This window comes from Tachypleus tridentatus, chromosome 7 (assembly GCF_004210375.1).
Source record: "Tachypleus tridentatus isolate NWPU-2018 chromosome 7, ASM421037v1, whole genome shotgun sequence".
NCBI lineage: Eukaryota > Metazoa > Arthropoda > Merostomata > Xiphosura > Limulidae > Tachypleus > Tachypleus tridentatus.
In genome coordinates, this window is record NC_134831.1 from 151670835 (window position 1) to 151697690 (window position 26856).

Sequence of the window (26856 nt, forward strand, 5' to 3'; positions counted from 1 at the left end):
TTGTTTGTTTGTTTTGAATTTCGTACAAAGCTACTCGAGGATTACCTGTGCTAGCCGTCCCTAATGTAGCAGTGTAGGACTAGAGGGAAGGCAGCTAGTCATCACAACCCACCGCCAACTCTTGGGCTACTCTTTTGCCAACGAATAGTGGGATTGACCGTAACATTATAACGCCCCCACGGCTGAAAGGGCAAGCATGTTTGGCGCGACGGGAATGCGAACTCGCGACCCTTAGATTCCTTAATGAAATTTCCTAAGTCAAATAGAAATGGATTATGCAAAAATTCAAATATCAATTTCGAATTCTGTAATTCGGATTAATATGATTCAACGTTTTGAGATAGATTTTTGATCCAGTTCACATAGAGATCATCTTTAGCATTAGAGAAATCATAGTCATTATTATTTTCTAGAAAACTATTCAACTTTGCAAGATGTGTCAAATCATTCTTTTGTTATTGTTCCGCAAGGAGGTGTAGCTTTAAGTGAAATTCATGAATAGACTGTAATTGCTCGCTTATTATTTTACCTCTTTCCTGAAGCTTCGTATTTAAATTACTCAAATGAGCCATCACGTCCCACAGAAAGTGCAAATCAAAGTGCCATGACAAAGTTTCAATTTCAGAGAAATTTTTAATCTTACCATTTTCAACAAGATACTCTTTTATTTGAGGAAATAAGGAAGTAAATCGTTCCAAGACTTTTCCTCCACTTAACCATCTTACATTTGCAAAATCAGTAAGATGATCAAACGTACAATCACTGCTTTTCTTTGAAGACTCAACAAACTGTCGATGGATAAGAGAGCTTCCGTTTTTATATAATTCACAATGTTTATGATAATGTCCATCAAATATTTCAATTCATCACTTTTAGACATCTGAGCACATAAATTTTCCTGATGCAAAATGCACTGGAAAAATGGCAGCATGGACTTCACATTATTTTCAATTAAATGCTGCTTCAAAAGCAAAAGAAATTCTAATCGCGTCCCAGTCATCGAGAGAGCAATGTCTGTTGTGACAGGAACCTTTTTTTTAAAAAAAAAATCAGGTTGAATTTTTTGACATTTCAAGAAGTTTTCAAAGATGTTTTTTTTCACATATTCAATCTTGTAATCCACAAAGGCCAAACATTTCTCCCCTTACTCGAAGATTTGAAGTTACATATTGAACCCAAAATATCAACTGTGCAGTGTCACTAAAGTCTGTTGACCATCTAGTGCTAAAGAAAAATACAAACAGTCTTTTAGTTGTTCAAGCAACTTATTTTTTATGTCTTTTACTAACTCCAGCATTAGGTGGACAACTGTTCTTTGACTTAATTGCAAATTATTTATCTTTTGAAGAATATCATATTTTATTTTGAATCATAATTCTCCAACAGTTTCAATGACCACAATCAATATTTCTTTTACTAGTTCGGCATCAGAATATGATTTCTTTTTTTGAGCTAGAATCTAAGGTACTTTACGGCTAGCTAACATAGCTAGTTCTATCGATGATTAAAAATCTTTTTAGGCCTCTCTTTTGTTCAGAAAGTTGTGCTTTCAGACAGCTAATTTCATTCATACGATTTTTGCTATCAACTTGAAATTCTACATGAAATTCGTTGTGAAAACTGTTAAATTGTTGCTTAAGGTTGTATACTTTACTATTCCTAAACACTTTGTTACACAAAAGACACACTTATTTATTATTTGCTTCAATCACTACAAATTTCAACTTCCAACTTTCATTAAGTTCTCGTTTCAGATTTTACCAGTCACGTGTCATTCTCTTTTCAGCAGAAAAACAAGAATCAATTAAATTGTCTTTATTTTCTGAGTGTTCACCATAATCTGGATTCTTTGGTTTTCGAATTATCCATTTATCCATATTATGGGGTTAAAAACAAAATATATTTAAACACTTGAAATTTGCACAATAAAAATATGTTTGCAAGCGCATGCAAAACAACGCACGCTCGATAAAAAAACATCTAAACCAGACTGACATTACAAAATGGGCGGAGTCTGTGGCAGTGATGAAGCGCGAGCGATTAGCGATGACGCGAGGCAGTGCAGTTGCTGATTGCCAAATTTGCGATAGAAAAATAAATGACGGAAACATTTGATTTCTAAACTTAGACCACAGTTGTGCTATCCACTGGCCATGGAGTTGCCCAACCCTGGTGTATTTTATAATGCATTAAAGGTAAAGCAGGTAAACCGACATTGTAAACGGTAACTTACTACACTCCCCAAACTAACATATATTTGGTCTCAGTGAAATTATACCATAATATATATGTTGTAAATATAATAGAAATGACAAGTAGTTAGTACTTTCTATATCTCCATAATCTTCCAACAGCTGGAGATCTTCATTGAAAAGTTCGTGGAACTTGAAAGGTCCATAAGAGATTCTGCTTCGAATATTAATGTAGAGCTACACAAAGTCTCTAATTTTGAACTGATATATTAAAACGAAGGCAGCTGATCTGACCAAATGTAGAGATCAGATTGCCATCTTATATAGAACACCAAATGTTTAGATTAAATTGCTATCCTATATAACACAACAAAGAATTTAGAGTGCGAAGTGTTATTTTATGACTGCGGTCGGCGAACGACTAATACGTGGCGAATGAAATTTTGCACTTCTTGGGATGATGAACTAGAGTTACTAGACCAACAAGTGGAAGCCTGAAGCTGAGCCTGCGATTTCGTTGTTGCAGTAAATGAGCGCAAAATATACCTTTTTGACGATTACCGATATAGGTTGTACTTGACACCTCGTGTTGAACACGGAAGTTGAATGTTCCTTTAACACATATGTCAACCTGGTGAAGAAGTACAATTAACAATTCGTGAAGTGTTATTATTACTCCAAAGTCGACCTATAATTAGTTAATTGTATCCAACATAACAGTATTTTTGTTTTCCAATCGTGAGTTTGTTTCATATATTTCGCACAATACGATTCATTTGAAGATTTTCTACAAGCTGCATAGATGATTTATTTCTTCTAAAGAAAATTAATCATGTTTCGAAATATTATTTGCAAATGTTACTTTTAATGTATTTTTGTAAGATAAAAAACTATTATTGATTTATTGAGCTTCGTAACTTGATGAAATTAGATAAAATGATTGCAAGAATAAGAAAATATAGAATTTGTATACTAGCATTTCATTTGTGGAGTTGCTACATCTACTAAAGTCATAACAAAGGATGGTTGGTTTTCGTTCACAGACAGGTTAAACTTACTGATCAATATATAAGATTAAGATGTTTGCTGAAACCATATCCGTGGTTCTTAACTTCTACGTTATTATAAAACATCGATTATACTACACCTTAATATAGAAACATTTCATGTGTCACATACGAACTGTTACAGAACTCCTAGATAAATATATTCATCTGTTACATATGGTCGGTTAGAGAATTCTCTAAGATAAACTTTATGATAGCATCATTCATGTTATTCTTCAGTAGAAACATTTCATCTGTTTTTCTTATAGTCTTATAGCAAAGCCAAATCGGACTATCTATTAAGCCCAAAGAGAGGAATCGAACCCTTCATTTAGCGTTGTAAATCCGTAGACTTACAGGTGTACCAGCTAGGGACATTTCGTGTGTTACAATGAATTAAGTAAAGAACACCTTGATGAAAATGTTTCACATGTGATAAACAATTAGAAAATACATTCCACTGATTACAGAACTCTTGATGAAATAAAAAAAAAAAAAGTCTTATTTACTAATTATACGTCTCTTAAGTCACACAAAACTAAGTACAAAAGACTCTTTTAAAAATATTTCATGACGTACTCAGCAGTAATGATAACAATACCTTATTTAGTATCAAAATTGATTTTAAAATCCACTACAAAAGTACTCCGCGACGCACAACATCAAATACAAAAACACTGTATTTGACACACAGTACCGGCAACATAGCTTTCTATTCGGATAATACTTCTTGCAATACTCGGAACTGGTTACAGAACTCCCTAATACACATAGTTCAGAATGGACTCTGTAATGATTATGGGATTTTCAGATTGAAATTATTCATACTGTATCGATTAACTTTAATTATAGGTTATACAGTCTTTCCCAGGTATTACCCAGCTTTATGAAAGTATCCATTTTGATTAGATTTTTTCTTATCAAACTGTCACTTACTATTTACCCATCTACCAACATCCATCTAATTACTTCGTGTCTGCCATATTTAATTGTATCTGCACATTACTTTTGATTTAAAGAGCAACGCACGGCATCCAATAATTACATGAGTAACTTATTAAATATTAACACGAGAATAGCAGAAGTAATAAAACTACTAAATTAAAGTTCATCTTTACATTTTTATTTATGTTCCAATTACTGTATGATTGGTTTTTGCTCTTAAGCATGCCCGTAAGAATGCTGCAAAGAAGTGAATCATACATGATGAAAACAGAACGCAATCCAGTTTTAATTATTTAATAGCAAGCAAAATGCAACGATACATTCATCAGTTTATTAGTATATTGTATTCTAACGCAGAAAATCTCGTGGTTTTATAAAGGCATTAATTTAAGTTTTAAAATGTCAAGGATACGTTAATCGAGCTGATGTTACTGAAAATGTCAAAGGTAATACCTGCAGCTATTATTTGACTGACAGTGCTTTGATGAAGGGTGATTTGGTTTGTCAATTTAGTTAACCACCGTTTTTACTACCCAACGATGTTTTCATAACTAAAAAAATCAGCTTTAGCAAGGAAAATCAATTTTCTACACAGTTTTTAGGTCCCTGTGAGCTTAACAAAATCTTTATTACTTTACTCAAAGTAAGAAATTAATCAAACCAAAATTTTTATTTCAATTTTTTTTTTTTTAAATATCAGCTCAGGAAGTTTTAACAGAGCAATTTGATATTCAGGAATTCAACTGTACCACGAGATGTGTTTCCGCAGTGTCACCGAAAGTGTTCTATTTCAAGAATAAATAAAACCATAATAAAGACTAACAAATATATTTATTTCTTGCTTTTCATGTTCGTATGTCATGCTGTTGTTGTAGCATACACAGCGCATCATTATTTTCGCGATTCATGGCATGCGCACGTTTTACTTACGTCACGACAGTACAAGTTACATTGTTAAGCGTCCCTTAATGCGACGTCATTTTAGTGTCTACTGACTGCCTGACAGACAGACAACACACTACTGTATTATGTGACAGTAGTTATAATAAGTGACCCCTCCAGGCAACCTTTATCCTACTTTCGATGAAATAAAAACGTGTTGGAGAAACATGCTGCTATTAGCAGCTAACTACATTATAGAAAACTATTCCGACAATTACCCTAAAAATAGCGCTCAGATCAACAGCATACTAACATATAAACAACGATCATATACACAACTTAGTAGTGTATAACTGATATTCAATATGGGTTTACACTAGAAATATATTTCTTGCTGAAAAAAAAGACTGAAATTGGTGTGGCTTGAAAAATCATATCTTTTTATGTCTTTCTTATTACTTCATTCCAAATAACATAACACAATGTAACATTTTCATTTAAGTACTTACTGGGTGTAATTTGGTACAGAACAGAGAAAAAACACGAAGTAGACAGTCACTTCTGAACGTAAGGAAACTGCTTAACAAATCATACAATGAAACTTTTTACAGCATATCACACGAATAGTGTGGTTTTGTAAAATAGAGACTGATTGTTTATTTGTTTTTGAATTTTGTGCAAAGCTACATGAGGGCTATCAGCGCTAGGCATCCCTAATTAGCATTTTAAGACTAGAGAGAAAGCAGTTAATTATCACCACCTCATGGGCTACTCTTTCACCAACCAATAATGGGATTGACCATCACACATAATGTTCCCACAGACGAAAGGGCGAGCACGGTGTGACAAGTATTACGAACCCGCAACCCTCGGATTACGAGTCGAGCGCCCCAACCACTTGACCATGCCAGGCCAGTAGAGACTGAGTATGTGTCAGATTGTTACCTCTGAACACAATTTATTACATATTTAATAATATTTTAACTACATATAAATGGTTGAATCGTGAAATATAGTGTCAGAAGATGACTGCCACTTCGGAAACATGAAAAAATAGTTACGATAAACGTATAAAGTAAATATACACGTTTGTTTGTTTATGACAAAGCTATAAGGTTATTTGTTGCCACCTCTAATTATTAACTGCCGACCAGCAGAACCCACAATCAATTGTTAGGTTACTTTTTAATAATGAATAGCGGGATTGACTTTCATATTATAACGCCACACGGCTAAAGAACAACCATTTTCGGCAATGAGTGTTGATCCCATGACTGTAAGATTGATAGTCGAATACGTTGCCATCAGGCCTTATTTGTAAATACATATTCTATATATAAAAACACACGTAATCGTTTTCATGCTAAGCTCACTTCTCAAAAGCCGCCTGAAGAGAACATCCTGTTTTAATCATTTCCACCAATATACATTTGTGCCTTGTCTGTCAGTCAGTATGTAGATACTAAAAAAGAAAGTTATTTAAAGGTAGTACAAAACATGTCAACATACATTCAGAACATACAGACTGTTTTCAGCGATTCCAAAAGCTTATTTTCATGTAACGATTATCAATAACGAAATGATACAGTATACGCATAAAATTATTCGAGTTAATTTATGAGAAAAATATGCTTAAACTAACGTAATGGTGTGTTACTGTTAACACAGGTGTTAGTCGTGGCTTATGAATGACTTGTTTAGCACTTCTAAATATGATTCAATGAGAACTTTCAACCACTTGACAGTGTAATGCCACCAGTTTGGGGCCCGGCATGGCCAAGCGTGTTAAGGAGTGCGACTCGTAATCTGAGGATCGCGGGTTCGCATCCCCATCGCGCCAAACATGCTCGCCCTTTCAGCCGTGGGGGCGTTATAATGTTTCAGTCAATCCTACTATTCGTTGGTAAAGAGTAGCCCAAGAGTTGGCAGTGGGTGGTGATGACTAGCTGCCTTCCCTCTAGTCTTACACTGCTAAATTAGGGACGGGTAGCACAGATAGCCCTCGAGTAGCTTTGTCCGAAATTAAAAAAACCAACAAAAACCACCAGTTTGGAGGAAGAATATTCGTACGGCGAGATAGGTAAACAATGTAAGACCAGTGAAGATAAATTTATAAAAAGACAAACTGTAATGTTCTCCACAGGAAAGAAAAACTCGCATAGTAGAGCATTTAAGACAGCAATGGTTTTGTTTAGATTTTGCGCAGAGCTACACGAGGGCTATCTGCGCTAGCTGTCCCTAATTTAGCATTGCAAAACAAGAGGGAAAGTAGTTAGTCGTAACCACCCATCGCCAAATCTTGGGCTATTCTTTAACCAACGAATAGTGGGATTGACCGTCACATTATAACGCCCTCGCAGCTGTACAAATCTTGTTAAATTTTGATCAACACTCACTATGTCATATATTTGTGTGTATATATATATATATATGTAACTACCGATTCAGAAAATTACAAGATTTAATAATCCTACTGCCAAGACTCGTTGGTTTGGTTCTATCGCTTAAAGTGAAAGTATATATGAAATAAACCTAAACTCTGATGAGGTATGGCAAGATTATGAAACACAAATAAGACTAACTCTGCCCACTAAGCCAGTAATTTACACTAATACTCAGAAAAGTAAATATTACAAAAATATCCGAGAAGTTTGTGTGTCCAAAAATAGTAGGTTATTCAAATTATTTAAACACACAAAAAAAGACTAATACAATGAACACGAATGCATTAATTTGATTATTAACTAAACACACTCACTGATTACAAGTACATGAAATACGAACATTTTGTGACATTCATGTTTTCAAATACACACAGGAAACAAACTAGTAAACATTACAGAATTGAACACAACGTAAAAACGAAATAGCGTACAGACTAAACCAAATATTAAGTATTCGAACCGTGTAGTGAAACTACTTATAAAGGAGAGTTCCTTTGCATCACACACACAATCAAATAATATTAAAGATATAAGAATATTTATTGATATTGCAAATTACTAAAGGAAACTTTATACCAAATTTCATCAATGTATGAGCTAGCTTCACTGTCGGACGGACTCCAGTCATACGTCGAAAACGATTAAAATTCCATAAATATACAATTCACTCTTCCCTTCATCAAATATTTTCAGTATCGTAGGCTATCGTGACACGACCTGTTATCAGAAACCCAGACTGGCCGTGCTGAAAGAAATAAGTGAAGGTGAAATAGGAGTCGCATAGTTCGGAATTTCGCGCAAAGTTACACGAGGGCTTCCTGCGCTAATGATTCCCAACTTAAACAATGATAGACAGCTAGTAAACACCAACCGTTGTTAACTGAAGTCAGGAATGAAGTGGAAAAGTCAAGAAATTGCCAATTATAATACTTTATCCGATATTATAAACTACGACGATTTTATTTACAATTACAGGATCAATGAGGTGTGTGTGTTTTCTTATAGCAAAGCCACATCGAGCTATTTGCTGAGTCCACCGAAGGGAATCAAACCCCTGATTTTAGCGTTGTAAATCAATGAGATGTTATAATAAAGTTGTATGCATATTTATGTACGAAACGTAAGTTCTCTCGTAAATTCTGAGATAACGAGTTACATTTTACTCGAAATGCCTTTTTTCTCGATATAATTATTTTCAAGCTGTGGTAATTGAAGCTCTATACATCCAAACTTTTGTATGTATTGTTTTTCATATCGTTTGAATTCAACAAAATTGTACTAGTTCTGCCAAAGAAAAAGCGACATCTATAATACTTTATTTATGACCGAACAATAATAAAATTATATGGAAATTTAGAGTCTTGTGACTTAGCAATAAGAATAACAAATTGTTGTTCATTTTTCAAAATAAATATTAGGAGTCTACAATGGCTAAAGACAACCAAAAACTAATAATTCGTATAATAACATACACATAAAACACAACTGTATACTCAATCAGTAAAACTATCGTGTTTCATAAAGGTTTCAGGTTCTATTTTTAGAAATTGTCTATCTTGAAACAAGTACGTTCATGTGGTAAAATCAGTTGTTTGTACGTGTGTAGGTAGGTATCTACTTATGTACTAAACTAGTTATTTAACATAAACCGCTCTCGTGAAGTTACACAGGTTTAAGTAGATCGAATTGATACTAACATTGCGACCTGTGGTCAAAGTTGAAGTGCAGTGTACGTGGTTAACTATAACGTGTAGCTGTAACTTTTGCCACTGACAAAGAATACAAAAATGTAGCCAAGGACGTTAACCTACAAATGAGTACATCAACTTAAGTTCTTATATCATTTGTTTGAACTTCCCTGACCCAAACTTTAAAGTAAGTCAGTTGAAAAAACTTGTTCAAATAATTAATTTTTTGCATATCAAAATGAAAACTTCTGATTTTTGGGGAACTTGGGTATATCTAAGGTATTTTTTTTATCTCATATTCGGGCAGTGCGAAGTTACTCAAAGGTTATTTGAGCTAACCGTCACTAATATTTAACTGAAAGACTGTAGAGGAAAGACAACCAGTAAATAACACCCACCATCAACTCTTAGGCTGCTAATGTCTGACCGGACAGAGGGACTTGAACATCACCCTTATAACGCACCCTCGGCTCCAAAGTGTAGAACGTGAGATCCACAGTCCAGTCCTTCTATTTTGGAACAACTCCAAAACGTGAAGGTCATTGCTAATACAGGGCACTCCACCACTTTTTTTTCCAAGCTGAAATGTTTCACGATTCTTTAGTCAAGTGTACCATTCACCTCGTCAGACATTACTTCCATTTTAAGTCACGTATATCAATACACTCGTCAAACATTATATCTATTTTAAGTGAAGTGTACCATTCACATCGTCAGACATTACTTCCATTTTGAGTCAAGTATATCAATACACTCGTCAAACATTATATCTATTTTAAGTCGTATGTACCATTCACCTCGTCAGACATTACTTCTTTCTCAAGTAACTCAATTCATATAATTTGTCCAATGTTGTTTCAGTGTTAACACTTTCGAATTGTGTTTGCTTCCTAAATTTATGATGGTACAATACAACATGACCTATGTCGGCAACTTTATCATACGAAGACATGAATAGTCAGTAGTCTTAATTACACGTGTTCAAAATACCAGTACAAAAATGAAATTTCAAATAAAAATTTGAAAAATCACATTAGTAATCCGGAAATATATGGATTACAAATATAAACTATATCCCTTGTAATCAGTCAGCCAAGGGGCGGGATCATTTCAACTGTTCAATAAATTTATTTTAAAAGTGTATATTTTTTAAGCAACTGGGTCACAATTTTTTCATCTCTTTTCACACCACTATTATTGTCTAATGTGTGTGTGTGTGTGTGTGTCTGAATTTAAATACAAAGCTATCTGTGTTCTACTCACCACGGGTATCGAAACTGGGTTTCTAGTGAAGTGAGTCTGCAGACATACCGTTGTACCACTGGAGAGCTATTGTTTAATGGTATAGAACACTGTATTAATTATTTGCATCTATGTCTAATAATTATTTCATTTGTAAAAATATGATTTTTGTGTGCCTTGCAATTTCTTTAATTTTTATTTCTGTTGCCAAGGCAGGAAAGTTCCATTAGAGTGTTAAGGTACACAGAATTTCCTTTGAACAAAGTTCTTAAAATGTTATTCGTACTTGTACCTAACATTTATGAAATATGAAAGATCTTGAAAAGTAAGTTTCGTGCTCGTACAAAACCACAGGTTTCTTTGTTTTGCGACTAAGTCACTACGTAACCGATCACTCTCTCCTCGCATTCCCAGTCTTAGACATACCAATTTCATCTACTCGCCCAACGAAAAGACGTCTCGTAATTTTTACAGGCAGAGGAAGTGGCAATAATGTTTAAAAAAAATGTAGAAAGACAAGGGTCACAAGGTCAAGTTCAAATTCAAATAGTTTTTTTGGTCCAGTATTTTCATGCTAAAACTACATAAAAGACTACACGAAAATGTCTACATCACTAATGATGGTGGAAAAGTACAATATATAGAGAAGATATGATATGTTCGAATATCGCAAAAGCTCCGTTGCCGACACATATATCCCAGATATAATATACTGGAGTGGTTTCTTCCAACACTATCAGATAAAAAAAAACAACCCAAATATTTTCTGTTTGATTTCATTTAAGAGCACATTACTGTCATTATTATTGACTTTAAAATTGTATGTTATGTGTATGAAAACAAGCAAATGTTCTGAGATAATTGGTATCAAATAAATCGGTTTTTGTTTTGTTTGTTTTTGAATTTCGCTCAAAGCTACTAAAGGGCTATCTGTGCTAGCCGTCCCTAACTTAGTAGTGTAAGACTAAAGGGAAGGCAGTTAGTCATCACCACCCACCGCCAACTCTTCAGCCAATCTTTTACCAATGAATAGTGGGATTGACCGTGACATTATAACGCCCACACGGCTGAAAGGACGAGCATCTTTGGTGCGACTGGGATTCGAACCCGCGACCCTCAGATTACGAGTCGAACGCCTTAACCCACCTGGCCATGCCGGGTCCAATCGGTTTTTAAGATACCTTTAACAGTTAGTTGCTTATACATGATACAAGGTAAAGCCTAATTAGTAGTTAGTGTCTAGGTATCATAGTAATAATAAATAAAACAATAAATTATGAAACAATAACAACAAAGGCCTGCGAGGGTTTTTTTGTCTTGAAAATTGTACATGTTCTACAGTAATTCCTGTACGACGAATTTGAAAATATCAACTTTTTTCCCATCACGTACAGATTTTTTACAAAACGTCAAATATATTGTTACACAAGTGAATCATTTTTATTGAAATCGGGTTACAATTTGTTATGCTTAAAATGTTAAAAAAGTTGGATATACAATTCTCTAAATTAATCACGACGTGAGTATTGTCGATCGTTCTGAAACCCACGAGAAACACACCGATAGAACATAAACGGTTAATAGACCACATAACGTATCATTTCTGAATAGTATATGTTTGTGTGCGCACTTTAATATTTTTTTCTTTTCAATATTATGTATTCGTCGCTGAGGAAATAATAGATTGTGTAAATGACCCAAACATATTTTATATTTGTTTTATATTTATATGACCCAAACATATTTTATATTTGTTTTATATTTCTCAGAAAATTGATCTTAGTAAGTTTTTTTCTTCCCGATTTGTAAAAAACCGAAATCTTCATACCTAAATTATGAAAATCCGTTATTAAAACCAAAATAACTTTTACAAGGTTATTCGGCCAGTGACAGTTAAATTCGCCATTATAGAGTCTAAACGTTTCGGTAAAACGTCACTAGTGAGAAGTTAAATAAAAAAAAATGATCAGTGGGTAAAACATATCCAGGTATGAAAATTAACGAAGGTTAAACTGTACGAACCGAAAGAAAAAAAGGAAGGGATTTGTTGCATATATATAATACGGGAATACTTCCAAGTTGTTTCAGGGGTATGGATTACGAATGTAATCCCACTGACTATATTATGTGACCTCTGTCGAAAATACGAGGTCTGTTCAAAAAATACGCGGACTGTTTGAATTGCGCGGCTCCAGTTGGTTCCAGGGGAATCCGCTTGGTGTCGCTAGGTTCGCATAGATCAGCTGATTACGACGCCATTTCCCGATTGCAGATATCTTCATTTGTGTATTAGCTACGCGGTTTTAAGTGAAGTGCGATTTTTTCGTTTGGCGGATTTCAGAATGAATGACCTGAAGGAGCAACGACTTGCTGTGAAATTTTGTGTTAAACTTGGAAAATCTGCGACTGAAACTTTTGCTATGCCTAACACGGCTTACGGTGATGTTGCTATGAAGCGTACGGCATGTTTCAAGTGGCACGAACGTTTTAAGGATGGTCGACAGTCCATTGAAGATGATGAGCGGACATCCTTCCACGTCAACTGACGACCCACACGTCGACAAAATCAACACCCTGGTGCGGGCAAATCGACGTCTGACTGTCAGGGAGTTTGCTGAAGAGTGTGGGATATCAGTTGGATCTTGTTACGAGATTTTGACCGAAAAATTGAAGATGCATCGCGTTGCTGCGAAATTTGTGCCCATTCAGCCCTCAGAACTCGTGTGTTTTTGGCCAAACACTCGATCACTGTTCTTCCCCACCCTCCCTACTCACCTGACCTTGCTCCTTGCGATATTTTCTTGTTCCACAAACTCAAAAGACCCCTGAAAGGAAGAAGATTTGAGACGATTCCCGAGATTAAGGCAAATGCGACGAAGGAGCTGGAGGACATTACAAAAGAAGCGTACCAGGACTGTTTCAACAAGTGGAAACACCGTTGGAATAAGTGTGTGCGTTGGGGAGGAGAGTACTTTGAAGGGGTCCCAGACCTGTAACTTCTAAATAAAGTACATTTTGTTTTATGACGTCAGTCCGCGTATTTTTTGAACAGCCCTCGTAAGACACCCACTTGACATTAGATGTTTTCATAAGATGGCTATGGCAACAATCTGCAGTATCATAAGGCGTTGATCTAAACGCGTCGTCAAATATCGACAATGCGTTAAGTCAATACGTAATAACCCTATTGGCTACCATGTAGATAGATAATCTAACGCGTTGATTCTATGCTTAGTTAAAAAACCGTCTACGAATTGAACCAACACTTTATTTCCGGATGACTTGCACAGTTGTGCACGAGAATTAACAACTTGATGACTAACATCGCAGTGTTACTTAGTCTGACTAGTACTGCTTCAAACGTCCCTCTGTTTTATCCAGGATGTATTTTTATTTTGAAAAGTTTAAAGTTAGATAATATAAAAGAACGAAGCTGGAATGCTGTAGAATATTGAATCATTAGAATGTTAGTTAAAACCGTGAAGTATTTATCTCAGGATACAACTAAAAAATCCTTAAGCGTTTTTACGAAACTTAAACACCTGTAAGCGCGTCACGCAAAGTAACACGAGAAATTACGAAAGTATTTTTAAGCACATATGGTTATAAAATAATGGAAATTTATTCCAATGGATCTCTAACAGCCAGTGTTTTGTTTTGGGGTAAACAAAATACCAGTTACAGAAAAGTAATTAAACTGTCCTAAATAAACTTAGGTACTTGGCTGGGTTTGGATTTTCTGCAAAGATAAGTGATGACTATCTGCGCTAAACGTCCCTAACTTAACAATGTCAGAATAGAGCAAGAGCAACTTCTCAACACGATTCACCAATAACTCAGGATCTCTTACCAACGAATAGTAGAATGGAGTGTCACATTATAGTGCTAACACGGTTGAAAGAGTGATGGGGATTCAAACCCACAACCCTCACACTGCAAGTCGAACCCTTTAACCATCAGGCCATGCCATGCCAAAATCTGGGTAATACAAAGAATTTCTATTTTATATCAAATCAGTCTAACACACAAAAATATTTATTTTTCTACTTATATTGAAACCCCACAAAGAGTACATATTAACTACTTTCCACGTCTTTCTTCAGACCTTCTTGGGACAACATACAAAAGCACACCTCTTTTCCGTTAACAATGTCAATGGCTACTGTTAAAACATGTCAACAAATGGTTTTATTAGATGATACACACATTAGCACGTAAAAAACATAGTATTTATGCGACTCATATATTGAGTTAGAATCAAATTCTGCTTTCCTTACCACCCGCTAACGTTACATCCATGAAGCATGACTAACAACCAGGAAAAGACCAACAATGGGCGGAAAGTTGTCACGTTGGCCTTGCCTGCAAGTTTAATGTCAACGACACCAGCCAAGCAACAAAAACACCAACAAAATAACTTGCACGCATCCACCATGTTTTCGAGGCTGTATCTCAATCGTTTCGTAAGCACAAATTAATTGAAACGTTTTGTGAAAGATAACTTACATTTCCATGCATTTCCACAACACTTTAAACCTACACGTGAAATATTTATAAAATGACAAATTTATACAATAAATCTTTATTCACAATCTTATTCGATTCTTTCAGTATTCCTGATAAACCTTCACATTAGATTCTCAACTAACATTCAGCAAAAACTACTTTTAATGCTATTATCTATATCTGTATATATAAAATCACCCAGCTTACTAATAAATCACGCCAGAAGACAAATGTATAAGCCAACGTAATGGAAAGAATTTCTAAATATTTGACCTTCTCCTTTCATTTTGAATAAATCAAAAGAATTCGCGTCACCAGAGTAATAGAAGTAACGAATCACTCCCCTTAAAATAGAATGTAATGGAAAGGAATCACAGGGCATTAAAATATTGCATATAAAAACTTGAGAATATAGAATATATATGAACAGTTCGCTTTTGTGTGTGTAAAGCAATTTCATTTTCTTGATTCGATATCCACACATGCGAAGGCTGTACCAAGTAATATCGATTTTTGTTCCTGCCACTATAAGTTAGATATAATGCTTTCACTGATATATACATACATACATAAGGGACATGAGTTTTAAAACGATGGACTTAATGGAAAGCCACTATTACCCTGTGCTTATATAGTATCACAACGTGTTTTGTTTTCCATACCTCAAGCCACCATACTTATAAATCCCATTACATTCTCATCAAGACATTAAATTATAGTAAACACATGTAATTTATTTAAACAATATATATATATATACATATAATTTTACTTATTTCCTATTATCTATATCCTATGAATACATTACATGTTGGCTTTATTACTCACAAAGGTGGTGGATTTTATATTATTTTAGATCCGAACAAACTAATAAAACTACCTATACCTGACTATCAATTCATTCATCTCTATTTATTTTCCATTTCTTTTTAACTTTATTAATTACTCTCCACATATTTCAAACAATTGGTTTTTGGTGTGAGATTGGTTGGTTGGTTTAGTGTTTCATGGCGCAAAGTAACTAGGATATCTGCGCCAAACATCCGGTAAAAAGTCAAAATTAAAGTAAAATTATTAAAATTCATAAAAGGAAATTAAGGTAGAACAAGTCAAAGTTTAAATTTTGAATTAAAAACATAAATAACATTAACTCCGTTTTTTACATCTAGTCTACAGCAGTAAGAAAAAACTACAGTAACAAAAGTTGTAACGAACTTTCTGAACCATAACTGTAATTGTCAAAACTCGCCATCAAGACTAACAGGTAAGTTAAAAAAAACACCGTTAGTAAACTGAAGTTGGCCTTTCCAGTCCTGGTTTCGAGTTATTTGATGTTACAGCTATTTTCTAATTTCAAATCGAACTAGATGTACTTCGATACTTAAAAGGGAATCACACTAAAAAAGATCTAATGTATAAATTAAACAGAACTTAAATAGCATTAAAAATATTAATGGCCTTTAAAAGCTAAAAACATATACAAGGTGGACAGTGTCACCATCTAACGTTACGGATAAACCTTGGGACAGAACATGTTTAAAATGTTGCCGTCGTTAAGAGTCGTAAGGACGACAAGACAGTAAATTGTGGCTTATTGTGACCTGAGTGTTACACAGACAACACATTGGTGCATCAGTCCCACATAAAAGAAAACGATGAGTTAAAAAACGGTGACCAATGCGTAGTCCAGTAAGAACAACTTCCTCTTTCTGATCCTTACGGAAGCAAGACAGTCAAAGTCTAAAAGAAGGGTTTATTTGGAAAAGCTTGTTTTCACGTTGCTCACTCCAAGTCGACTGTCAAGTGGCACGGACGCGAGCCTTGAATACAGGATCATAGTCCATGTATGGAACAGGCACATCAGTGACAGTGCCACAGCAGATAGATTTAGCTGCGGTGTCGGTGAGCCCGTTCCCGATAATACCAACGTGCCTTGTATCCACAAAAACTGGATAGAAGTAGATGTTAAAATGAAATGAGCCAATCAGTTTTGAATATCGGCGAGAATAGAGTGTGAACTAACGTGAAGCGATTCCAGGGCCAGTAGAGAATTAAACGAGTCAGTATAAATAGTGCAGTTTGAGTACTATTTAGCTTCTGTGTGATCATGGGCAAGAGAAATGGCATACAGTTCAGCAGTGAACACAGAATCTATAGAGGGGATTCTGCGCGCAACCACCGAACCACAGTAAACCATGGCAGAGCCCACACAGTCACCTGATTTCGAACCATCTGTATAAATAGGAATGGAAGGATGGTTTGAAAGATGTTCAGCAAATAACAGACACTATTTCCAATCAGGAATGTCTACTTTTCTCAGATGACTTAAGGATAGGTCACATTTGGGGACTAGTGGGATGAGCTAACAAGTGGATACAGCAATGTTATCCAAGAACAGACCCAATTCATCCAACTACACCTGGATACGAAGGCCAAAAGGAGCAATGGCAGATCGTCTGTTCGGAAAAAGTATGGCCCACCGAGAAATGAAAACAAACCACAGGTGGAATGTTTTGGTAAAGAACGAAGTTTAGAAGCATATAGTAAAGACAGTTGCAAACAGCAGAGGTGCAAAGAAGGTTCATGAGACTACGTATAAGCTCTGAACTGGAGAAGTGAAAAAATCCCCGGTGCAGACCCGAAGTCTTTTATGATAAATGGGATCCAGCATCCTTAAGGCCGAGGTCCTGGTAGAGCCACAGACCATAGTCGAGTTTCGATCGAATAAGAGCACGATATATCTTTATCATAGAACATCGATCCCCTCCCCAAGTGGTGAAAGAAAGGACACGAAGGATATTCAGTGCTCTTGTACATTTGACCCGTAGCTGCTTGATGTGTGGTATAAAGGTCAGCTTATGGTCAAAGATAAGCCCCAAGAACTTTGTCCCAGGGACCACAGGCAGCACAACTTCACCAATACAGGGTTCATGATCAGGGTGAATACCCCGTTGGTGGCAAAAGTGCATGCAAACGGTTTCAGAGAGAGAGAGAGAGAGAAGTGAAAGCCGTTTGCTGTTGGTCAGCATCATATATCCATCTTTGCGAATGGAGATATGCCTCACTGCAAAAACTCCTAGGGTGGAGAAATCAATAGTAATCTCTGACTCTGGGATGTTTTTCAAATCCCTCTCAAGAATATCTCCTCGTGACGAATTCAAAGCATAAGGCATAACCTCAAAAGGTATATATATTCCCAATCGCCTTTGAATGCACGATGAATTCACTGTGTTGAGATGTGGATGTTTCCACCAATATGTCACCAGAGAGAAGCTTCTTTACTAACTTTGGAGAGCCAACACGCGCCTCTTGTCCTTTCTGAATAAAAAAAAAGAGAAAAGAGACATTTGTCTGATAAATAATGTAATATCAGAAATGAGGGACAGATGTTGAAGAATGCTATTTAGAATCTTCAAGACGTGGTCTTTTATTTATGGTCTTCCTTTTATTACTATTTTTTTATTTGTAATTGGGAAATTTATAAAGAATATTTCAGTGTCCACCACTGACCTTACCCACCATGAAGCCCTGCAAGAGGACACACTACAATGCCAACAAGGACATTACAACAACACCAGGGTTTCATGAGCACTATACCCAAACACAATCATCAGATACAATGTCCACAACACCTATTGAGAACTTCCAACACTGTTATTTGGTTGACCCTAGCCCAAGTGGACTAGCCGACTGACCCTAGGGAAGGGCACCACAAGGCTGTCCGCATACAGGAATTCAAGGCAAAGTGGTGTGTTAGGGTTGGACCCCACAACCACCAGGATCCTCCCCTCCCCTTCACGGGTCACCACGCACGGCAAAAAACGTGGGTGAATGTTTAGATCCCAGAGGAGGTCAACTGAAAGAACAGAACCTTCACTGGGAAGTCCCCTCACCCCATACTGGAATCTACTCTGAGGGGTTGGTGTGCAAACGGATTTGACATGTTATTTAGTTTGAGTGTTAAATAGATGAAAACTACTGGTACAACACAATGTTTCTTGAGCTATGATTAAAACTCCTTACTCGCTTGTTCATTAAAGGTTTATAACTCTTTACAAGTGGCGTTTACTGTCAAGATTTCAATGATGTTGCTACTTGGTCCTCTATGTATAGAACTTTAGAAAAAATTATTATAAAGAAACAGCCTTCTCAAGATGTGTTGATTCGTAGTAGTAACAGGAACTGTTGCTTGGACTTAAAGATTATAATGACGTGTTTCACTTTTCGTGTACATCATGAACCCCAGATTTATGTATATAATTTCTAATGAATTATGTATTTCACTTTTTCTGTACAAAATACCCTTCAGATTTATGTACCAAGTTTCGAATGAATTACGTGTTAACATTTTCTTGCCTTATATCTTTAATTTATGTAGAAAATTTCAAATGTAAATGCCCACTGGTTGTTTTGAGTCGTGAATATTTTGAATTCTAAAATATCTCAATCACATATATATAAAAACAAAGTTGGCCCGGCTTGGCCAGGTGGTTAAGGCGCTTCACCAGTAATCTGAGGGGCGCGGGTTCGAATTCTTGTCATTTTAAACATGCTCACCCTTTCAGCCGTGGGGGCGTTATAAAGTGACAGTCAATCCCAATAGTCGTTCGTAAAAGAGTAGCCCAAGAGTTGGCGGTAGGTCGTGATGACTAGCTGCCTCTCCTTTAGTCTTACACTGGTAGCCCTTGTGCGCGAAATTCAAGAACAAAGTCAGTTATGCTTGAAAAGGGCCTGAGTACGGTGTAACACTCTTGCCCAAAGTTCTACTCAGTAACACACTCCAAAGAGTAGACGACATCAAAGTTAGGGATGGAGGATGAGGTCTCGTGCACCTGACCCTCCTGGGTATTCAACAATTAACATACCCAATTACCTACACAGAAGAAGCGAAGCTTGAGGTCATATGATAAAAGTGAAAACACTTTGTACAAGTGTCAAATATGAGATAAAGAATATATCCATGACATTACCACTTTTCATAATTATGGACATATGATGGTAGCGCATTTGTTTCTGATGCTCTGTTGTTAGAAATCGTGTGAATTATCATTTAGAAACAAATTTCAACTTTGTTGTAACTGACACAAAAAGCTATCACTAATGCATTACAATAATATACTCCTTATAACAGTTGCTTCAATGCAAACTTTAAAAATGGCACCTCTTATTCATGTACGCGCAAAATAACATTAAATTTATCTTGCGTGTTTCAATCTTGTAAGTTCCTGCAGTGTATGCTATAAACTAAACACTAATATACACTTTTTAATAAATCATATTTTAATTTTACTAAAGGTTTTTCTGCACTTAGTCACAACTTCAAGACATAAGTTTTGTCTACAATTTTGAACAACATAAATCTTACTCTTAGGACTGCCTCACACATTTCTAGATTATTAAGTAACCTGATTTACGTATAACAACACTGAACACGCATGAATTCTGATACAGAAGCACAACATTGTGGTTTTCTGTTAAACGAGTTTGTCCAGTGACATGGAATTCTGGGAAGTTCTAGTGAACTTTAGAGAACTGTAATATAATTCCTTCCTTCTCACAATTCGTTTAATGTTAAGCCAGAATTGCTTGGTTTTGGCTTCGATGAAATGTCTTCTGTTTTCTTTCAGATAGCTAGCCACACAACTAACGTGCCTATATTTTTCCAAGCGTTTTGTTCAGTTGACAAGGGTTAACGTGCCGTTATTTTGTTACTAGTATGATTTACTCACAATTTTAATCTACTATTGCTGCGAACCTCTTGGCTTGCAGTCTTAATAACTTATCTGTTGCTTCATAATACAACACTTCCATCACATGGATGTAAAAATTATTTATAATGACTTTAGAAAAAGGTAACAGGAAGTATCACATATATCAGGAAATAATAAGAAAAAAGAAGGTGAACAGAAATCTGTAGAAAACATCTTATTTTTCATATAAATATACCAAAATAGTTACAGTATTAGTTTTTGTAAACTGTCTTAATAAAAACATTCTATGACACTAATGTTGCTCCACCGACTTCCATTTAGAAACTGTATTATATGAAAACCACTTATAAACATTATTCAGGACAATGTTAAATCATTATGACATTAATTAAAATGCTTTAAAGACAAGTCGTATGAACACGCTAGTATAGTTCCCGATATATTACTCCTAATATTCATTAGGCCGCAAGATAATTAATATTAATTTCTCAGGTCAACTTTTAAGTTATAACAATAATAATAATGACATCGCAAAATCATTCATATGAAGAATGCTATTCAGCTTCTGAAAGTAACTGTTGTAATACAAGCTCGCAGATAACATGCATACTTTAGAGTCCATACAATAAGCTTACTTCATTCAAGTATGAAATTTATTCCGAAGTTTAACATTATTCGAGCATTGTGAGTGCACAGTAACGGATTAAACTTTATTAGTAACTGACAACAAGGCCAGTGTCTACACCAGCTATAATTAAAATTCACTTCGTCTCTTCCAATTTATCCTAAATTTGAATATCCTTTAATTCCTTTCGATCACATCAACCTTGAACAATGCAAAATTACAGTAATATTTACAATTTTCCACTAAACGACCAAGGAAGCTGCCAAATATTAGTTTCATAATGTCAATTTGTCTTCTCAAGTAAGAGGCGCTTATATCAAAATATCACAAAATTTGTCTTCTAATAAACCTTGGATAAACATAACAGAACATTCTTCCAATTAACGAGAACAAGAACGCATAATTATATTAATTATCAATAGCAAATAAACTGTTTTATGTCGTTTGGTTTGTTAACAAATGATCAATTGATCCCCACAGCCTTCTTTATCCAAGGTTTCAAGCGTTGATCAAAATATAACATCCGCGATTCTGTCCATTACACATTAACATCTATGATTCTGTCTAACATCATCACATATATCGGGTCCTCTCTATTGACTATCGTTTCCATTGTGTGAATATTGCTTCGTCTACTCTGACTCGTAATTCGCGTTAACCGTTTTTGGACAGAATTGTCACTGTTGATGAAAAATGGATTCTCTATGCCAATATTAAATGCCCAAACAATGGACCAGTCCTAGACAAAAACCACTTCCGACCCCAAAACCTGAACTCCATCCACAAAGAGTGATACTTTGCACGCCCACATAGGCATGGTTGACGCAATAAAACATTATGGAGTCAGGTTGGGAAGTTTTCCCCCACCATATTTTCCAGATGTAGCACTATCAGATTACAATCTTTTTCGTTCGCTGCAACACTGTCTTAATGGAAAAAAACGTATACAAATGTGGAAAGTGTTCATGAGAACATCAATATGTTTTTTGCTTCAGGTTATTAACAACTTGATTGCAAGATGGAAATGCGTTATCGATAGGAGTAGAGATTATTTTATTTAATGAATATTTTGTTTTGAGAAATAAATTGTTCTCTTTTTTTCATCTAAAAAAGCAAAATTAAGTTCTCGACGACATAATACAAGTTTCAGTTGTTCACAAGAGAGATAAATATCTGGGTTTCTTTTTGAGCAAACTTGAAAGTACATGTTCTCAATGCATAGTAAATACTTGCGAAACACAGCTATTTAGTTTTATCGAAGATGGGAGTCCGCATGAAGGAAGAATACGAATGTATCTCATTGCGACTAAATGGCTGAATATACTTTTTCCCCTTTCAACACAATCTTAATCAGCATCAAATAAGACAATTTCTTATATATGTATTAAATTACAACAACATAGGATAAGCAATTCCTGTCAAAGAGGATTTTGATACAACAAATGTCTTGAGTTACGTATTCAAACGATATATTCGTTTTACGAAAGCAAAATTAATATCTTAGCCTGATCAAGTTTCTAGAAAGAAGATTAATACCTGCAAACTATGGGTTATATACTATAATTCAAATTGCCAGTTACTGGATGGCAGATAACGTTCAAGAAACCGGAAATTGATTTTAGATTAACATCAAGGCCAGAGCAAACGATTATAGACTTACTGTCACGTTTCAGGGGTTCGCTAAATATTTAAAAAACTGATATCCAAAGAAACAACTAGAAGAAAACGAGCGTACACTGTATTTACAGCTGAGACTATGCGTTCTTCTGTCTTATAATAACTGTACACTTGTTACAAGATATTTGGTCAATATTATTCACTGATTGTAACTGACCAATCAGCCCCCTGGATCTGACGCCACGAAACTGGATGAGGAAAGAAAGGATGAATGATTCGAATGGAAGTTAAATAGCTGTTTTTTAACTCGCCATCAGCTACTTCGCGTGTGTTGTAAAGCGAGGAATGTTTATGTTTCTAGTCACTGTCTCCACCCACTGACCGTTTAACTGGTGGTATATCCATATCAATGACGTATTCAAATTTAGGTGTAGTAGAAAGTTCTGTACTGCTACATTGCTACTATCATCGAAAAAATACAAAAAATTATCAAAATATATTCCCCGTTCTGTAACATGCACGAGAAGAAACGTCGTATTAACTATAGCGCATTTCTTTAGGTCTACACGTTTACTTTCCACACAAGCTGATTTTTGTAACTTTACATTTTTTTCTTGTGTTATGAGTGTTAAGCGTATAACAATATATCACTGGCATACACACACACACACACACACATATATATAGCAGTTTGTGTAACCATGCACCATTCCACATACACCATCGCGCCTAACTCTGTATCACGGACAAATATAAACTATTACAACCATATATACACCAGTGTGCGTAACCCTGTAACAAGTGCACATATACACCAGTGTTTGTAGCCAGCCATTTATGACGATCACATATATACCAGCGAACGTAGCCCTCTAACAGGCACACATATATCAGCGCGCAAAACCCTCTATAAATGTTTCGCTGGTATCACACGCGTAGCTCTCTCTATTTGATCATTTCGTCATCCGACTGTTCGAGTACAATGGGTAACAGTACAACCATAAAAACGTAATATGTTGTAAACTTATCCCATATATTGAATACCATTAGGATAAAAAAACGTCAAACGGGACACGGGCCTTACTTAAGTGCGAATGTAAACCTTAGGCATCACCATAAATTACATAGTCATATTTTAAAACTAACATTTTTACGATTAGAAAAAAAATTAGTTAATTTTTTGGTTATATTTTATTAATATTATATGTATAAGTAAATACATGTAGTTATCCTATTGTACAAATATGAGAACAGAAATTTAATTATCAAAATAATGTAAAAACATTTAAGTATGGATGAAGAGAGAATTAGTATTCCTGGATCTTTAAGCTGCATATACAAGTAAATATTTACGTAATGACGCAGCCAAGTCATTGATATTATGTCAATACACCATTAAGCCCGGCATGGCCATATAGTTAGAGCGCTAAACTCGCGAGTTCGAATCCCTGTCCCACCAAATATGCTCGCCATTTCAGTCGTGGGGACGTTATTATGTTACAATCAATCTCACTACCCGCTGGTAAAAGTTGGCGGTGGGTGGTGATTAGTAATTGCCTTCCCTCTAAACTTTCACAAAAAAATAAGAGCGGCTATCGCAAATGGCCTTCTTGTACGTTTGCGTGAAATTCATGAATCAAACCATGAATCAAAATACTTTTATACCCATTCACTCTTAAATACGCCAATTATTTTAGATAAAAAACAAAACAAAGCATTCTCAATTGTAATACGCGAAGTACTTGTTGGAGTTTTTACTTTTAACATATCCTACTTCATCCAGTTTTTACATGAGACTTGTAGATTACTTTCCTCTAGATTGCTACATAACACTAAACAACAGGTGTTTCTAAGGATTAAATATAGCAGATGGTCTAATTATGATATTGTCTGTTATTATTTGTTACATAAATAACAACCGGTCAAACATTTGATTAACAACTTCTCGTTTTTACACCCTGGTGTTAGAAAAAGAAAACTACATCAAAGTAATAAAAGAAATTTTATCACAATTGTAAAATGAAACATAAACTAAGTTTTACACAGCTCTATACCGTTGGAACTGTGAATACAAACATTATAGCCTTCCAGGTGCTGTCAGAGTGATGTACAAAATCCTTTAACACTTTTTAATTAGTCAGAAAATAGTTAAAAAATCGCTATTCTAAAAACTACATATAAGTGACTAACATTCAAGCGAACAAACATTGTTCAAAGAGAGAAAGGGCAAGCGATTTTCGTACCGCAAGTAATAAGCACACACAGATATGCTCACTGTTTCAGTAAAATCATGGAACTTATTCGGACAAGCTTAATAATTTGAGGTATGACGGAAATACAGAAGTCCCTAACAAGAAGTAGAATTTCACGATCAATGAACAGCACCTGTATCAAAATCTAAGTATTTCAGTTCATAACCATGTTTAAATTTGCACCTCAATAACATGTATCTGCGAACGTGAACTTCCTCAAATAAACTAATTTTCTGTCGCTTTACGTTTCAGTACTAGCCATAAAGTTTTCACAATTCAATTCTTATTAACATCCCCCACCATATTATTTTATCTAGAAAATACAATAGTTCTTTTTTATACACGGAACATTACTTCCTTCGTTACTGGTTGCCATGGCAGCCACGGTAAAAAACAACAACGGAAAAAAAGGACTGATTTCTTTATAGTTTATAGCATATTCGCTTATATTAACATCTGCTGCTTCCGATAGTTCAATAGAACCGAAATTCTTTTTTTAATTTCATACAGCAATGTCATCTGTCACAGTGAACACAAACACGCATTTCCCTAAAGGGAGTCTAAGTAAAGCTTTTAGGATCTGTGAGATATCAATTGAAGTTTTTTTTAACAGAATACATGAGATTAAAGCCCAGCGTGGTGTTGTGTAATTAATCTTTATTCATGTGGTGTCATGTATGACTAAGTAGAATTACTCACCATTTCTCCTGCGCATGCTCAAGACTGCAAACCTCCCAATCGATATTAAACATAATTGTTAACTCATCAGCCGAGTAAAAATTTGAGAGTTAAATCGTACGAGAAGAACAGTTGAATATTTGACAATTTTATATTTTTGTTCTAACACGTCTATTAACACTGCGAAAGAACAAAGTAATTAGACAAATTAGATAAATTTTTAATTACTTTGTCATAACTCGCAGTTAAATTTCTACATTATACTGAATGTTTTCGGTAATTTCTCAGGATCGTTAAAAAAACATGGCTTAAATTCCTTCAGCTGTCTTGGTAGTTGTTTGTTTTTTTCAGCTGCTGGTGATAAGATTCCGATAACCGAGTAGAAACACAGACTTCATAATTAGGTTTACGCTTAATAACAGTAGTTCCACCACTCTCAGGACGAATAACTATGCTCTCGGTTTCTTTTCCATGTTATTTCAAGGAATATCTTTCAGCTTTTGTGATATTAAAACATGGTTTATTTTTCTTCGACAATCATTTCTCTGGCATTATCGTTGTAATTAAATTATTCAATTGCACGTACTTACGTTGAAAGTAAAAACTTCATGGCGTAGGAGAGAAGTTCAATCTCTTGTTCAAAATAGAAAGTTGAGACTTAAGACAGTTGTTGACCAGAATGATTTATTTATAACACTACTATCGCGTGCTTTAGATTGTACAATAAGTTAATTACTTTAAAACTTACTATTTGAATACCTAGTCACGTGAGGCTATGCATCAAAAAGTTTCGAAGGTGTTTAATATTCAAATACACAGAATCTAATTCTTACATATCGGGAAATATGTTATTTCGGAATTTATGTGCATTTAATAGACAAGAAATAAATAACACGTATCGGAGTTTTATGAACAATCAACAGCGTAAAAAAGACAAAAAATAAAATAAAATCTAAGACCAGTAATAATATTTGTTGGTAACCAATAGTAACAAGAACTTAGTTCACAAAAGATAAATGATAATACAA

General features: G+C 35.1%; 1 protein-coding gene across 25 annotated transcripts in view; it reads right to left on the reverse strand.

Annotated features, from left to right (window-relative positions):
- Positions 1 to 26856, reverse strand: part of LOC143256918 (TOX high mobility group box family member 4-like) — a 254755-nt gene that overhangs the window by 106062 nt on the left and 121837 nt on the right. For 3 of the 25 annotated variants that reach the window (XM_076514785.1, XM_076514793.1, XM_076514786.1), the window contains one exon: positions 9596 to 9777. The exons of 19 other annotated variants lie outside the window; for them this stretch is intronic. In XM_076514785.1, the coding sequence (XP_076370900.1) occupies positions 9596 to 9598 (3 nt within the window). In that variant the 5' untranslated portion in view covers positions 9599 to 9777. Of the gene's footprint in view, positions 1 to 8085; positions 8255 to 9595; positions 9778 to 10460; positions 10527 to 26856 lie in introns of all 25 variants that reach the window. 3 more of the 25 variants (XM_076514792.1, XM_076514784.1, XM_076514795.1) reach the window with 2 other exon arrangements.